The 14,553-nt window shown below is 41.8% G+C and overlaps 1 protein-coding gene across 1 annotated transcript in view; it reads left to right on the top strand.

Moving 5' to 3' along the window:
• dpysl5a (dihydropyrimidinase like 5a) overlaps positions 1-14,553 on the top strand; it is a 30,371-nt gene that overhangs the window by 7,103 nt on the left and 8,715 nt on the right. The window contains exons 2-9 of the mRNA XM_020920533.2: positions 1,403-1,691; positions 7,846-8,004; positions 9,243-9,422; positions 9,805-9,873; positions 11,265-11,309; positions 11,402-11,477; positions 12,400-12,556; positions 13,465-13,606. Of these exons, the coding sequence (XP_020776192.1) occupies positions 1,428-1,691; positions 7,846-8,004; positions 9,243-9,422; positions 9,805-9,873; positions 11,265-11,309; positions 11,402-11,477; positions 12,400-12,556; positions 13,465-13,606 (1,092 nt within the window). The 5' untranslated portion in view covers positions 1,403-1,427. The remainder of the gene's footprint in view (positions 1-1,402; positions 1,692-7,845; positions 8,005-9,242; positions 9,423-9,804; positions 9,874-11,264; positions 11,310-11,401; positions 11,478-12,399; positions 12,557-13,464; positions 13,607-14,553) is intronic.

Below are 14,553 nucleotides of genomic sequence, written 5' to 3'. Positions count from 1 at the left end.
TTCATATACTGAACATAATTTGGTGTAGTAATTATCGTGAAAGGTCTAATTGTGCCTTGTACACAGAGGAAAAGTGACTAGTCATAGTTCCAGAGTTTTCCTGGAGTATTGTTCCTCCATTGTCCTCTCAGTCTCCTCTCATTGGCTGTTGTCTTGTCCAGTATTGTCCGTGGTACAGACTGTCACTGCTCAGGCTTAGGTCACTCAGAGCGTCCACAGAGCACCAACCTCCACAAGTATCTGATCTACTCTAGTACTACTACAGTCCAGATCTCTGCTGTACTCAGAACTACTGCAAAACTGCAAAATGAGGTAGGAGATCTGTATAGAACCATCCGATAGCCTTTTAATGTGGTCCTTTTTTATATTTATTCCATTTTAATCTCAGTTATTCATTATACAATTTTTCTTTTATGTCACCAGTTTGTGCGTCTGGACATATAACTGCTTTGCCTGTAATGCTCCATAGTAAGGCATTAAATTTAACTTTAACCTTATCTTGCAGCCCAGTGTGGCAGGCAAAAAAAAAAAAAATTCTTGTCTTTTTTTTTCTTTTTCTGCATGCCACTCAGGGCTTCCGAACATTTGTATTGCTCAAGAGCACAATGAAAAACCTGCATTCTTTAGGCAGAATTATAGTTTATGTCTTGTCGCCGTGGTGTTTGATTTATGGATCTGTGTCGAGGTCTATGCACCGCAAAGTAATCCACCACCACAACAGTAGGAGGCGACGATTCAACACAATTTAATGACAGTGAAGATTCATTCTGTTTACAAAATGAAGCAGGAAAACAGAGTCCCAGAAATGTCTGTAGAGGCGATGTAGAGACGACCAATCACAGATCTTATTGTCTGCGTCGCTTTCCCGTGCTGTCTGCATCGGTTCAACGTGTAGTTACAAAATTTCAGAGGTGCACGTTGGTCGACGCAGACGCTCTGTGGAGGAGGTTCACGGCATCACACACTCTCTGTGTTGTGATGCAGACGATTTGACGCACAAGAATAAATTGGGCTTTACCATGAGTGGGCTCGTTTCTCCACAGATCTGATCAGAAATTTAACCTGGTGAAATAACTTGCTTGTTTCCTTCTTTTCCTTCCAGAAAAGTTACACAGTGCTTCTTTAAGACTTAATACAAAATCTCAAATCAAACTTGGATTCTGAATGGTTGTAAATGGCAAATCTCAGCCTGTGATTAATCTGTATGATGACGCTTCATATTTAAGCCTTTCTCTCAAATCTGTTTGAGATTTTAAATTAAAATTTAAAATTAAATTTAAATTAAACTCCTGAATGAGTTTAATTTAATTTAAAATCTATTCAAAATGCTTGTCTAAAAATCACAATTATTCTTTCCTCATTTTTCAACCTTGAATTCAAATCGTCCTCTTTTTCCTCTCAGACCCAGACCCGTCAGACCCGTCGTCATGTCTTCCAACTCGACTCCAAACGTTCGAATCCTGATAAAAGGAGGTAAAGTGGTGAACGATGACTGCACGCAGGAGGCAGACGTCTACATCGAGAACGGGATCATCCAGCAGGTGGGGAAGGAACTGATGATTCCAGGGGGGGCAAAGGTCATCGACGCCTCTGGAAAACTGGTGCTGCCCGGAGGGATCGACACCAGCGTGCACCTGGACCAGACCTTCATGAACGCCACCACCGCCGACGACTTCTACAGCGGCACAAAGGTGAGGGGCCGGGGATGTGACGTTAAAGGGACACTCTGTAACTTTTCTGGTGAGGGGTCGGACTAATAATAAGAATGGTAGACACTGAAAGGGATTAACAGTGAATTATTCATTATTGATCCACAAGGGAAATGATAGGAACCAGGAGTCACACATCACAATATAATAGAATAACAAAGAGTAAAATTACAAATGGTAATAATAAATTCTAAAGAAGAAGCAAAAAATAGCAAGAGACTGGTGTCAAATAAGACATAATTTTATAAATGTAAATGTACAAGTCAAAATAAGTATGATACTATTGTAGCCACAGCTGCCCTGGGACAGACTGACTGGAGTGAGACTGCCCATCTGCACCATTAGCCCCTGGGACCACCACCACACTCACACAACACATTCCTACAGTAGTAGGCAGGGTTGGTGAAGTGTCTTGCTTAAGGACCACTGCTTTAACCACTGAACCACTGAACCAGTGTCACTATTATGACTGTTTTCCCTCTATAACCTCAAATAGGTCATAGTGTCTTGTTCTCGAGTGACGGGAGGATGGAGCGTGAGACTGACAGGTGGATCAGTGCAGCGTGGGCAGTGATGTATTGGACTGTATCAGACCGTTGTGGTGAAGAGGGAGATGAGCTGAGAGGTCGTCGGGCTGTCAGTCTCTGTTCCTCCCCTCACCTGTGGTCATGAGCTCTGGGTAATGACTGAAAGGGCGAGATCACCGATACAAGCGCTCGAAATGAGTTTCCTCTGCAGGGTGTCTGGGCGCTCCCTTAGAGACAGGGTGAGGAGCTCAGTCACACGGGAGGAGCTCGGAGTAGAGCTGCTGCTCCTCCACATCGAGAGGAGCATCTGTTCTGATGCCTCCTGGGCGTCTCCCTTGGGTGGTGTTCATGTCCCACTGGGAGGAGGCACCAGGGAAGACCCAGGACACACTGGAGGGACTGTGTCTCTGGGCTGGTCTGGGAACCGGGGTCCCCCTGGAGGAGCTGGAGGAAGTGTCCAGGGTGGAGGAAGTCCAGGAGTCTCTGCTTTAGACTGCTGCCCCCACAGCCCGGCCCCGGATAAGAGGAAGAAAATGGATGGACCTGAAATAGGATTTTTAGTACTTTGACTTCTAATAGAAAATCTTGTGTTTGAGTGAAGCTGCAGGAGGTAAACAGCACATCTCCCATCTGCATCTGTTATTTTACTCAGAAGTAGCAGAGTTGAATCTTATTATGTTATAACGAGGTTCTCTCATCATTAGCTTACTCTCAATTCTATTAGAGGTCATTTATTTGGCCTGTCATAATAACAACATAACATAAAATTCTGTGTGAATTCTGTGCATCTACAACACAGACTCAGTATGCAGAGAGTCTGTCCCAGTCGACTCACAGCCCTGTGTGTGTTGTGTGTGTGTGTTGTGTTTGTGTGTTGTGTGTGTGTGTTGTGTGTGTTATGTGTGTGTTGTGTGTGTGTTGTGTGTGTGTTGTGTGGGGTCAGTGTGTAGCAGCTGGAGTTTGTATTCTTCTCTTTATTCTGATGTGAAGGAAAGTGGGTCTAACGCTTCACCTCAGGGCACATCATGACTCCACTGTGACTGTGAGAGAAGAAGAGGCAGAGGAGGAAGAGGGGGCAGAGGAGGAAGAGGGGGCAGAGGGGCAGAGGAGGAAGAGGGGGCAGAGGAGGCAGAGGAGGCAGAGGAGGCAGAGGAGGAAGAGGAGGCAGAGGAGGCAGAGGAGGCAGAGGAGGAAGAGGAGGCAGAGGAGGAAGAGGAGGCAGAGGAGGCAGAGGAGGAGAGGCAGAGGAGGAAGAGGAGGAGAGAGGAGGCAGAGGAGAGGCAGAGGAAGAGGAGGCAGAGGAGGAAGAGGAGGCAGAGGAGGAAGAGGAGGCAGAGGAGGCAGAGGAGGAAGAGGGGGCAGAGGAGGCAGAGGAGGAAGAGGAGGCAGAGGAGCAGACTGTCACACTGACCCGATTCACCCATGAACTCAAGTCAACCATTATTCGTCCTCATTTGTTGTCACACTGATGATTCATGCTGAAGTAGGTCACAGATTACATAGAGTCTTCTAATTATAGTCCGTGCACAGTGAATCTCAGTCTCCTTCCTCATCGTCGTGTGCCATACCTCGCACTGTCTCCATGGAGACCGTGTGACTGCTGCAAAATGCTGCAAACTGCTCTTTTCACGCCCCCTTTGTGCTCACATTTGAGACAATACCCCTCCTCCTGTCCCGCCTTTGTTCCCCCTCTCCTCTCTCCTCACTCTCCTCTCCCTTCTCTCTTGTTTGGTCTCTTTGTCTCATTCTGTCTCTCTCCCCACTCTTTCTCCTCTCTCCCCACTCTTTCTCCTCTCTCCCCACTCTTTCTTCTCTCTCTCTCTCTTTCTTCTCTCTCTCTCTCTTTCTTCTCTCTCCCCACTCTTTCTCCTCTCTTCCACTCTCTCTCTCCCACTCTCTCTCTCTCTCTTCTCCTTCTCTCTCCCACTCTCCTCTCTCTCTCCCCACTCTCTCTCTCTCCCCACTTCTCTCTCCTCTTCTCTCTTCTCTCTCTCTCTCTCTCCCACTCTTTCTCTCTCTCTCTCTCTCTCTTCTCTCTCCTCTCTCCCCACTCTTTCTCTCTCTTCTCTCTCTCTCTCTCTCTCTCTCTCTCTCTCCCACTCTCTCTCTCTTCTCCTCTCTCCCCACTCTCTCTCTCTCTCTCTCTCTCTTCTCACTCTTCTCTCTCTCTTCCCACTCTTCTCCTCTCTCCCCACTCTTTCTCCTCTCTCCCCACTCTTTCTTCTCTCTCTCTCTCTTTCTTCTCTCTCTCTCTCTTTCTCCTCTCTCCCCACTCTTTCTTCTCTCTCTCTATCTTTTTTCTCTCTCTTGTTCTCTCTCCCCTCTCTTCTCTGCTGTGTCTCTCCTCTTCCCACATATCAGTGGTTTTCTCTTGTTGTCAGTGTGTTTCTGTCTCATGACTTTAACTTTTATAAATATTCGAAAGTTCACATTGTTCATGTTCACACCTCTGACACTTTTATGTCTTTTTAGAGCTCACCACTTTTTATTTAAGTTTAAATCGATGGATCATTTTACAACTGGAATTATGACTACTACAGAATAATAGCTTTTGTTTTACTACTAATACTACCATCACCACTACTACTGCTACTGCTGCTACTAGTACTTCTACTACTACCTCTACTGCTGCTACTACTACTGCTACTACTGCTACTGCTACTACTGCTACTACTACTACTACTACTACTACTACTACTACTACTACTACTACTACTGCTACTGCTACTACTAATGCTACTGCTACTACTACTACTACTGCTACTACTACTACTACTACTACTACTACTACTACTACTTCTACTACTACTACATCTACTGCTACTACTATACTGCTACTACTACTACTACTACTACTACTACTACTACTACTACTGCTGCTATTACTGCTACTGCTACTACTGCTACTGCTACTACTGCTACTACTACTGCTACTACTATTGCTACTAGTACTACTACTACTACTACTACTACTACTACTACTACTACTTCTACTACTACTACTGCTACTGCTACTACTACTACTACTACTACTACTACCAAACTTGAGACAGTTGAGTGGATCTGGAGCTGTGTTCTGTTTCCCTGATTTCAGAGGACGTGATTGACAAGTGGATTAACAAATCAGAGACGTTCATGTCAAAACAAATATGGCAGGGTAGACATTTGAAAAAAAAGGGGGAAATAATGCTGCCGAAACAGCAGATTTCTAAAACCTGATTTATCTCAGGTAAAAGAAGTTACATATATTCTGTTCTGGATGTATTTCCTGTTTTCCACATTTGAGAAACAGCTGTGGTTGGACTGTAGACTGTTTGTATAAATGGACATTTGGCATTCCAAACAGGAAGTGCACATGAGGACGCTTCTGCTCCATCGAATCCAGCTGACTTAAAAAAATCATCACTTTTCTCTTGACTGCTGCTCTGAGCCTCAGCATTTATGTCTTAAAATGTTTGCATAAACCCGCTCTACGTGATCCTTGGTTTTTATTTTGCTATTTTGTCCATAAATAAATTCCAAATATGCATCTCAGCTCCAAATGTGCTCCTGTAACTGCAGCCTCAATGAGCTTCATTTGACTGAACGCTGTGGGTGACGTCACACACACTACTACTACTACTACTACTACTACTACTACTACTACTACTACTACTACTACTACTACTACTACTACACCTATAACTACAAGGACTACTACTACTTCTACTACTACCACACCTGTAACTACAAGGACTACTACTGCTACTACTACTGCTACTACTACTACTACTACTACACCCATAACTACAAGGACTACTACTACTACTACTACTACTACTACTACTACTACTACTACTACTACACCCATAACTACAAGGACTACTACTACTACTACTACTACTACACACATAACTACAAGGACTACTACTACTACTACTACTACTACACCCATAACTGCAAGGACTACTACTACTACTACTACTACTACTATACCCATAACTGCAAGGACTACTACTACTAATACTACACCCATAACTACAAGGACTACTACTACTACACCCATAACTACAAGGACTACTACTACTACAACTACTACTACACCCATAACTACAAGAACTACTACTACTACTACTAATACTACGCCCATAACTACAAGGACTACTACTACTACACCCTTAGCTACAAGGACTACTACTAATACTACTACTACTACTACTACTACTACTACTACTACTACTACTACTACTACTACTACTACTACACCCATAACTGCAAGGACTACTACTACTACTACTACTACACCCATAACTGCAAGGACTACTACTACTACTACTATTACACCCATAACTGCAAGGACTACTACTACTACTACTACTACTACTACTACTACTACTACTACTACACCCATAACTGCAAGGACTACTACTACTACTACTACTAATACTACACCCATAACTACAAGGACTACTACTACTACACCCATAACTACAAGAACTACTACTACTACTACACCATTAGCTACAAGTACTACTTCTACTACTACTACTGCACCCTTAACTACAAGGACTACTACTACTACTACTACTACTACTACTACACCATAACTACAAGGAATACTTCTACTACTACACCCGTAACTACAAGTACTACTTCTACTACTACTACTACTACTACTACTACTACTACTACTACTACTACTACTACTACACCCGTAACTACAAGGAATACTTCTACTACTACTACACCTGTAACTACAAGTACTACTTTTACTACTACTACTACTGCACCCATAGCTACAAGGACTCCTCCTACTACTACTACTACTACTACTACTACTACTACACCCGTAACTACAAGGAATACTTCTACTACTACTACTACTACTACACCTGTAACTACAAGTACTACTTCTACTACTACTACTACTACTGCACCCGTAACTACTACTACTACTACTACTACTACTACTACTACTACTACTACACCCATAACTACAAGGACTACTACTACTACTACTACTACCACACCTGTAACTACAAGGACTACTACTACTACTACTACTACTACTACTACTAACCATCTCACACTCTGAGGAGCTCAGGGACCGGCCTCCTGCTGGTGCCCAGAGTCACGACTAAACAAGGGGAGTCAGAGTTTCAGGTTCATGCAGCTAAAACCTGGAACAGTCTGAACATGTGAGACAGACTCTTCTGTGACGCTGTTTAAATCCAGACTCTAAACATTTCTGTTTAACTGTGCAAATAACTGAAAGGTTTTCATTCCGCACTCTTCTCTCCAATTTATGTCTCTCTTTTTTAATTTTAATCTTCATGATTATTTATGTTTTGATTTGTTTTTATTATGATTTTAATGTATTTCTTATTCTGTAAAGCACTTTGAATTACTTTGTGTACGAATTGTGCTATACAAATAAACTTGCCTTGCCTTGCCTACTACTACTACTACTACACCCATAACTAAAAGGACTACTACTACTACTACTACTACTACTACTACTACTACTACTACTACTACTACTACTACTACTACTACTACTACAACCCCGGTAACTACAAGGACTACTACTACTTCTACTACTACTGTAACTGCTTGTGTGTATTTTTCAGGCTGCTCTGGCTGGAGGGACGACCATGGTGATCGCTCACGTGTTACCGGACAAAAACGAGTCTCTGATGGACGCCTACGAGAAGTGCCGCAACTCTGCAGATCCTAAAGTCTGCTGTGACTACGCCTTGCACGTCGGCGTCACCTGGTGGGGACCCAAGGTAACACACTCATTCACATATTTCAGTAAAGATACAACTACAACCAAATCCTCTGACCCTCTGACCCTCTCCTCCTCTCCTCCTCCTCTCTCTTCCTCCTCTCTCAGCATACTTCTACCCATTTATTCACAATCTCTTTGGATGAAAACAAAACCTACTAAAATATCCAAGTAACTCCTGATGTTTATGGAGACATGTTTGACAGCACTTGTAGATGGACCAGATAAACCACTTCTACTGGTTTTGGGAGACTTTTGGTCCCACTTCAACATTCTCCTAGATCTGCTGAAAACATAAACATTTTCAGATATACAAGTCATTTTGTGCACATGCTGATTTATCTCTTATATCAAGTTTCGATGAGCACTTCAGTAGTTCAGTAGTTCAGTTTGTCCAAGGTTTCCACAGATGAATGCTGTTGTTGTGTCCTTGGGCAAGACACTTAACCCCCCTCTGCCCTCAGTGTCTGTGTGCACTGGTGTGTGATTGTGTACGTGAATGGGTGAAAGGTGTTTTGAGGTGGAAAAGCGCTGTATAAAAATGTGACCTTTTACCAGTGGCAGTACTGTATTTTCTGAGCTATTAGACGCGCTCTTAAGCCTCCAATTTCATCAAAAAACGACCACGCGCCCCACAGTCCAGAGCGCTCTATTCACCAATCCACTCGGGTGTCCCAGCACAACTTCAGTAAACTACAAAGCCGCACCACCCGCAGAACACACAAACACACACTGAGCAGACAGCGACCGCACAGCGACAAACACCCACAGACACACTCATCACTCCACGCCGACGAGGAACGGAGGAACGAGCCGAAAAAGTGAGTGCAATGTGCCACTTCTAGACACAACTGAACAACTGAGTCACTGCAAACACGCCGACAATCCAGCGACAGACAGCCCCCTCCCTACACGCCACAACTGAACAAAGCCCAGAGTCACCGTGAACGAACAAACAAACAAAACCACTCACCCATCACACTGTTGTGTTTCCTTTAAAGTCCAGTGTGGTTTATTTGTGAAAAAAGTTTGAAAATAGACCATTTAATGACAGTGCGTCTTATAATCCAGAGCATCTAATAGTGCGGAAAATACAGTACTTCATTTTTATTATATGCAAACAAAATAAAAATAGACATTTTCTGTTAACTTATCACTCAAAATGTCGCTTACAAGGACTGATCTGATGCACTCTAAATCTATATTAACCCTGTACGTCTCTTTGTGCCTCTTCTTTAGGTGAAAGCGGAGATGGAGAGGTTGGTTCGTGACAAAGGCGTAAACTCGTTCCAGATGTTTATGGCGTATAAGGACTGGTTTATGCTGAGGGACAGTGAGCTGTACCAGGCTCTGCTTCACTGTAAAGATATCGGAGCAGTCGCCCGAGTCCACGCCGAGAACGGAGAGCTGGTGGCAGAGGTCAGTCTCACAGGACTGTTATCTGTCATTCAACTATTTGGGACACTATTTGGAAATATTTGTGGAATTTACTCCTATATTACACAAAAATTACCCTTGTGAGCTTTAAAGGTGCACTATGTAACATTTTGGGTGGCTTGTTTCTATGTATATGCCATAGCTCTGCCTGGAATGTTCCACAGTGTGACATTAAACAGCTCTACTTTACATTGATTCAATTACAGGTGGTTTTATAGCTCAAAAATGCCTTAAAAAACTGCTTGTTTTTGAGGAGGTAACAACATTCTAACATGACTTAAAGCTCACAGGAGTCACTTTTGCATAATATGGGACCTTTTATGAAAACATATGTTAATGGGAGGACATGTGGTGGATGTTCCAGGGGGCGAAGGAGGCGCTGGAGCTGGGGATCACTGGACCAGAGGGGATTGAAATCAGCCGACCAGAAGAGGTACAAATGATCCATATACTCTGAATTCTCTCTGTTCTAATGGTCCCAGTGTGGGTTTGGTTCAGCTCTTTACTCCCAAAGGACCATCGCCCTGTAACCCTGGGAAGACACAGGAATACAATCACCTTTCATTTATTCATTCATTCAAAAAGGAAAAAAAAAAAGGTCATTGCATTTAAAAGTGTACTATGAAAACTTGGAGGTCTGTCACCTGCTTGCTTCTATGGAGATGTCATTGCTCTGTCTGGAATGTTCCACATTGTGACATTAAACAGTTCTACTTTACATTTATTCAATTACAGGTGGTTTTATGTGTCAAAAATACCTAGAAAAACAGACATTGTCTCTGTGAGCGGGGTCGCCTCTCCACAGATCTGACCTGTAACTTGGTCTGATTTGGTCTCCATGTAGATAGAAAGGTTTAATGCCACACTATGAAACATTCCAGACAAAGCAACAATATTTATCTCCATGGAGAAAAGCATTTGACAGACCCTTCACCTGAAAAATTACATAATGCAGCTTTAAAATAACCATCACACAGCAAAGTAACAACTGATTTTATTCAGGTTAAATGTATAAGAGCTGTGGATGCATTTTAGGAGTAACAATTAAAACCATTTACATTTATCCTATTTATATTTAATTACCATTTAAATGTATAGATTCTGAAGTGTTATTCCTATTTCCAAATAATAATAATAGTGTATCATCACTTAAACAATACGATATATCAGTATTTCGAAATTTTCGTACACCCCTAGTCACTAATAGAAATGATCAGGTTCAACATTTGTGAATTTACCTTTTGGAGATTTCACGGTAAAGCACAGTCTGGGGTGTCATGATATGCAATTTGTGTTTTGATTATTGTGAGAAAAAAATACCACAATTTAATGACGATTCCCCCAAACAAGTGAAATTCTTTCATTTCTGTATCTAACATGTTAAAATCTGTGACTTGTTTTATTCAGTCAAACGTTCTGAATAAAACAGTTCAGCTGAAGTGACAAAAACAGTCTGATGTAAAGCATCTCACATAAACTGCACTTTTCTGGGAGTAAAGATTGACTGAAAATGATTTCATTTTACTTTTAAAGATGCATTATGTAACTTTTCAGGTGAATGGTCCATCAGATGCTTTTCTCTGTGCAGATGTTATCACTCACAGTCAGAATGGCTGTTTTCTCTGTATTTTTGACCTTATAAAACCTCCTGTATTTGAATAAATATAAAATAGAGCTGTTTAATGTCACACTGTAGAACATTCCTGGGAGAGCAATGACATCTCCATAGAAACTAGGTTATAGACCCCCAATATTATTGGCCTGTAGAATGTTGTGGTGTCATGTGAAACCCACCAACAGTTGTGTTGTTGTTGTTGTGTGCAGCTGGAGGCAGAGGCGACTCACCGGGCCATCACCATCGCCAACAGGGTCAGTTCTGTTCAGAGCTCAGTTTTCATGTTTTTATTTGAAATATAGAATAAACTATAAGTAGTTCTGATGTTTTTCATGTTTTCCCTCAGGCGCACTGCCCCATTAACCTGGTGAATGTGTCGTGTGCTTCTGCTGGAGACGTCATCGCCACGTCAAAGATGCAGGGTCAGTTACATCCTCCTCCAAACTCTACTTTTTGTCACAGTTATTTTAATCTGTTACTGAAGTCATTTTCACCCAATTACAAAGAATCAAATGAAAAACAAATCTGGTAAAATGTCACATGTCAAACTGTGTCAAAGACCAAAGTGATCGAGTTTGTTTTAATAAGAGATTTAAAAACAGTATATATAGTATAGAGAATATATAAATAGTCTCTAATCACACTTAAGTCACAAACCAGGGAGACGTTTGGAATCATGTGATGACAACTTCCTTTGGACTCTGTTCGCTGTAGTAAGTCTGACAAAATGTAAAGAAAATGAGAAAAGGTTTCTTCATCTCCATGTCATTGTAGTGTTCCGTTATGTTCGGCGAATCAACAATTCCAACCATCCCTCAGTTTTCATCATTTCCCCACTGACACACAACTCTGAGTGCACTGGTACATGTGATTAGAAGAGATGAGGACAAACTCCAGATGATTCCAAACAGCACATACATCTGCAGTCTTCATTTTACCTCTGATCACTTTTACTTCAGTGGGTTTGATCACAGTCGGTCGAGTCCAGTGTCTGGAACTACACCGGAATCTTTCCAAACGTCTTCCTGGTTTGTGATGTAAGAGTGAATAGTCTATTGGATCAAACCCAGGAAGGACAAAAGCACACACCAGTGTACTCAGGACATCTCCTCACAAACACTTCAAATTTGGCCTAAACACACACAACCCATGTACAATTAAAGATTATGAATTTGACTGTGGTCAAACACACACACACACACATTTTTTTGTTAGAAAAAAGCAGATCAAGTGTTTGTGCATATTTCTGACCTGAATGTAATGATATGTAGATAAATCATCTCTGTACTTAGTGTGTGTGTATTTAATCATGTATAAGTATGTGTGTATATTTGTGTATTTCAGGTAAAGTGGTCCTGGGGGAGACCACCACGGCTCACTCTGTGCTCTCTGGGCTGCAGTATTATCATCAGGACTGGGCTCTGGCGGCGGCTCATGTGACTGTGCCCCCTCTGCGACTGGACCAGGGCACGCCCAACGCCATCCTCAGTCTGCTGGGGAGGTGAGGGGCGGACGGGACGTGGAGAATAATCATACTGGCTTTAGCTGTTAATCCCTGGGTTGATGGTTTGATCCCAGCTCTGAACAATGGCCACGTTTACATGATGTATTTTTTTTTTATTCTGAATTCATTGTTCTGAATTAAATATTTCAGAATTCAAATATTCTCCTTGGAGTTTACATGGAAACAATAATTCTGAACTGATGATTACATGGAAAACACGTTAAATCACCTTTATTTAATGCGTCTCAGCGTCTGGGGGTGGGGAAGGTTCTGATTGGACAGAGACACCAACGGATTTACGTCTTTGGGAAGAAAACACACACTTCAGCTGCTTCCGGCTTTTCTGTCATCTCAGTTTGTCGTTACTCCACAGACACAAACATAATCCAAACTTTTTGTGCAGTGGTTCTGATGATAGCTGGAGAATTGTCTCATCACACTTTCCGTCTGTCAGCTGAGGAGGAAAAGGGAAAAGTGTCGGAGAAGGAGGAAGAAGACAAAACCTCAGCCCACTCCCACATCTCGCTCACAAATGCAAAGCCAGGACTGTTAGGACTTTAACAAGAATAAACGTTTACATGATCCAGGAAGAAATTAATTTGGATTTAAAATCGGAATAAACCTCCCACTTACTTTGGAATTCAGTTTCATTCTGAATAATCATTTTCATTAGGAATTAAGTGTTTACATGGACTTTTGAAAACAGAATTCATTTTTATTCAGAATTAAATTATTTTTATTTGTAATTAAAGCACTCATGTGAACGTGGCACATGTGTCATTGCTGGTGTATGAATGAGCGTGTGTTTGTGATTGTGATGCAGGACACACAGATCAGATCAGTAATAGTGTAATATGGCCCTTTTACATGCACTCTCCCAATAATAATAATATTTTTTGTTTCAGTGACACTTTAAACGTGGTGGCGTCTGATCATCGCCCCTTCACCATCAAACAGAAAGCCATGGGCAAAGACGACTTCACCAAAATCCCACACGGAGTCCCAGGAGTCCAGGACCGGATGAGTGTGATCTGGGAGCGGGGCGTGGTGAGTGTGTAGTGTGTGTGTGTATGTGTGTGAACAGGACTAAACTCCAGCTGCTTTATCTGTCACCTCAAGTTTTGTATTTGTGAAAACATTAATTACTCCTCCTGGTGAAATACTTAGAACTTTGCATGAAGACCTGCTCATCTCCATGGAAACGTTATTGCTTTGTTCCACAGTCATTTCACTTATTTATCTCCATGGGGACAAACATCAGGCCAGGTTACAGGTCAAGTCTGTGGAGAGGTGATCTTCACTTACCTCTCTTAAAATGTGTTTATTTGGGGTTTTAAGCAATAAAAACACCTGTAATCGAATAAATATGAAATAAATACGTTTAATGATATTGTGGATTATTTAAGGTAAAAATAAAACATTTCCATTTAGATTGTAGTGGATCCCACATCTGAAAAGTTACATACTGCACCTTTAAATATAATGAGAAAAACAGAAAAAAGTCAAATATACTACTTATACAGACTAGCATTTTTAAAATCTAATTTGCGTTTACCTGGGATCCAGAACACACACGTCTCCAAAATGAGTGTGAAAAGATGTTTAAATCTTCTTATCTCAAAATGGCCCCAAGACTTTGTAGTTTTGTCAGTGTCGGTCCTCTGCTGTTTCTTTGTGAAAATGGGGGAGGTGGGCAGCTGCTGTTGTTTTGGAGATATTGATTTGACCAGAGTTAGACAGTGAGAACATCTGCTGTGGTGAGTCATGAGACGCACAGACGCAGGAGGGAGAGTTCAGCGGCCTGGTTTTACATTTACTTTAATGATTAACCTGGAGGGGACCACTACTAACAAATATTTTTATTGATAAAATTCAAATTTTAATTTAGAGTTTGAAATGAACTGAATTGTTCATGTAAACTATTGGTCTCCATGAAACACCAATGGTCCTTGTTTAGTTCTGGTTTAGTCCTGTTTTAGTCCTGGTTTAGTCCT

This window comes from Boleophthalmus pectinirostris, unplaced genomic scaffold, assembly GCF_026225935.1.
Source record: "Boleophthalmus pectinirostris isolate CB_2022bp ecotype Guang Dong unplaced genomic scaffold, ASM2622593v1 HiC_scaffold_10, whole genome shotgun sequence".
NCBI classification, from domain to species: domain Eukaryota; kingdom Metazoa; phylum Chordata; class Actinopteri; order Gobiiformes; family Gobiidae; genus Boleophthalmus; species Boleophthalmus pectinirostris.
The sequence above is the reverse complement of the archived record's forward strand: the minus strand, read 5'-3'. Positions and strand labels throughout refer to the sequence as shown.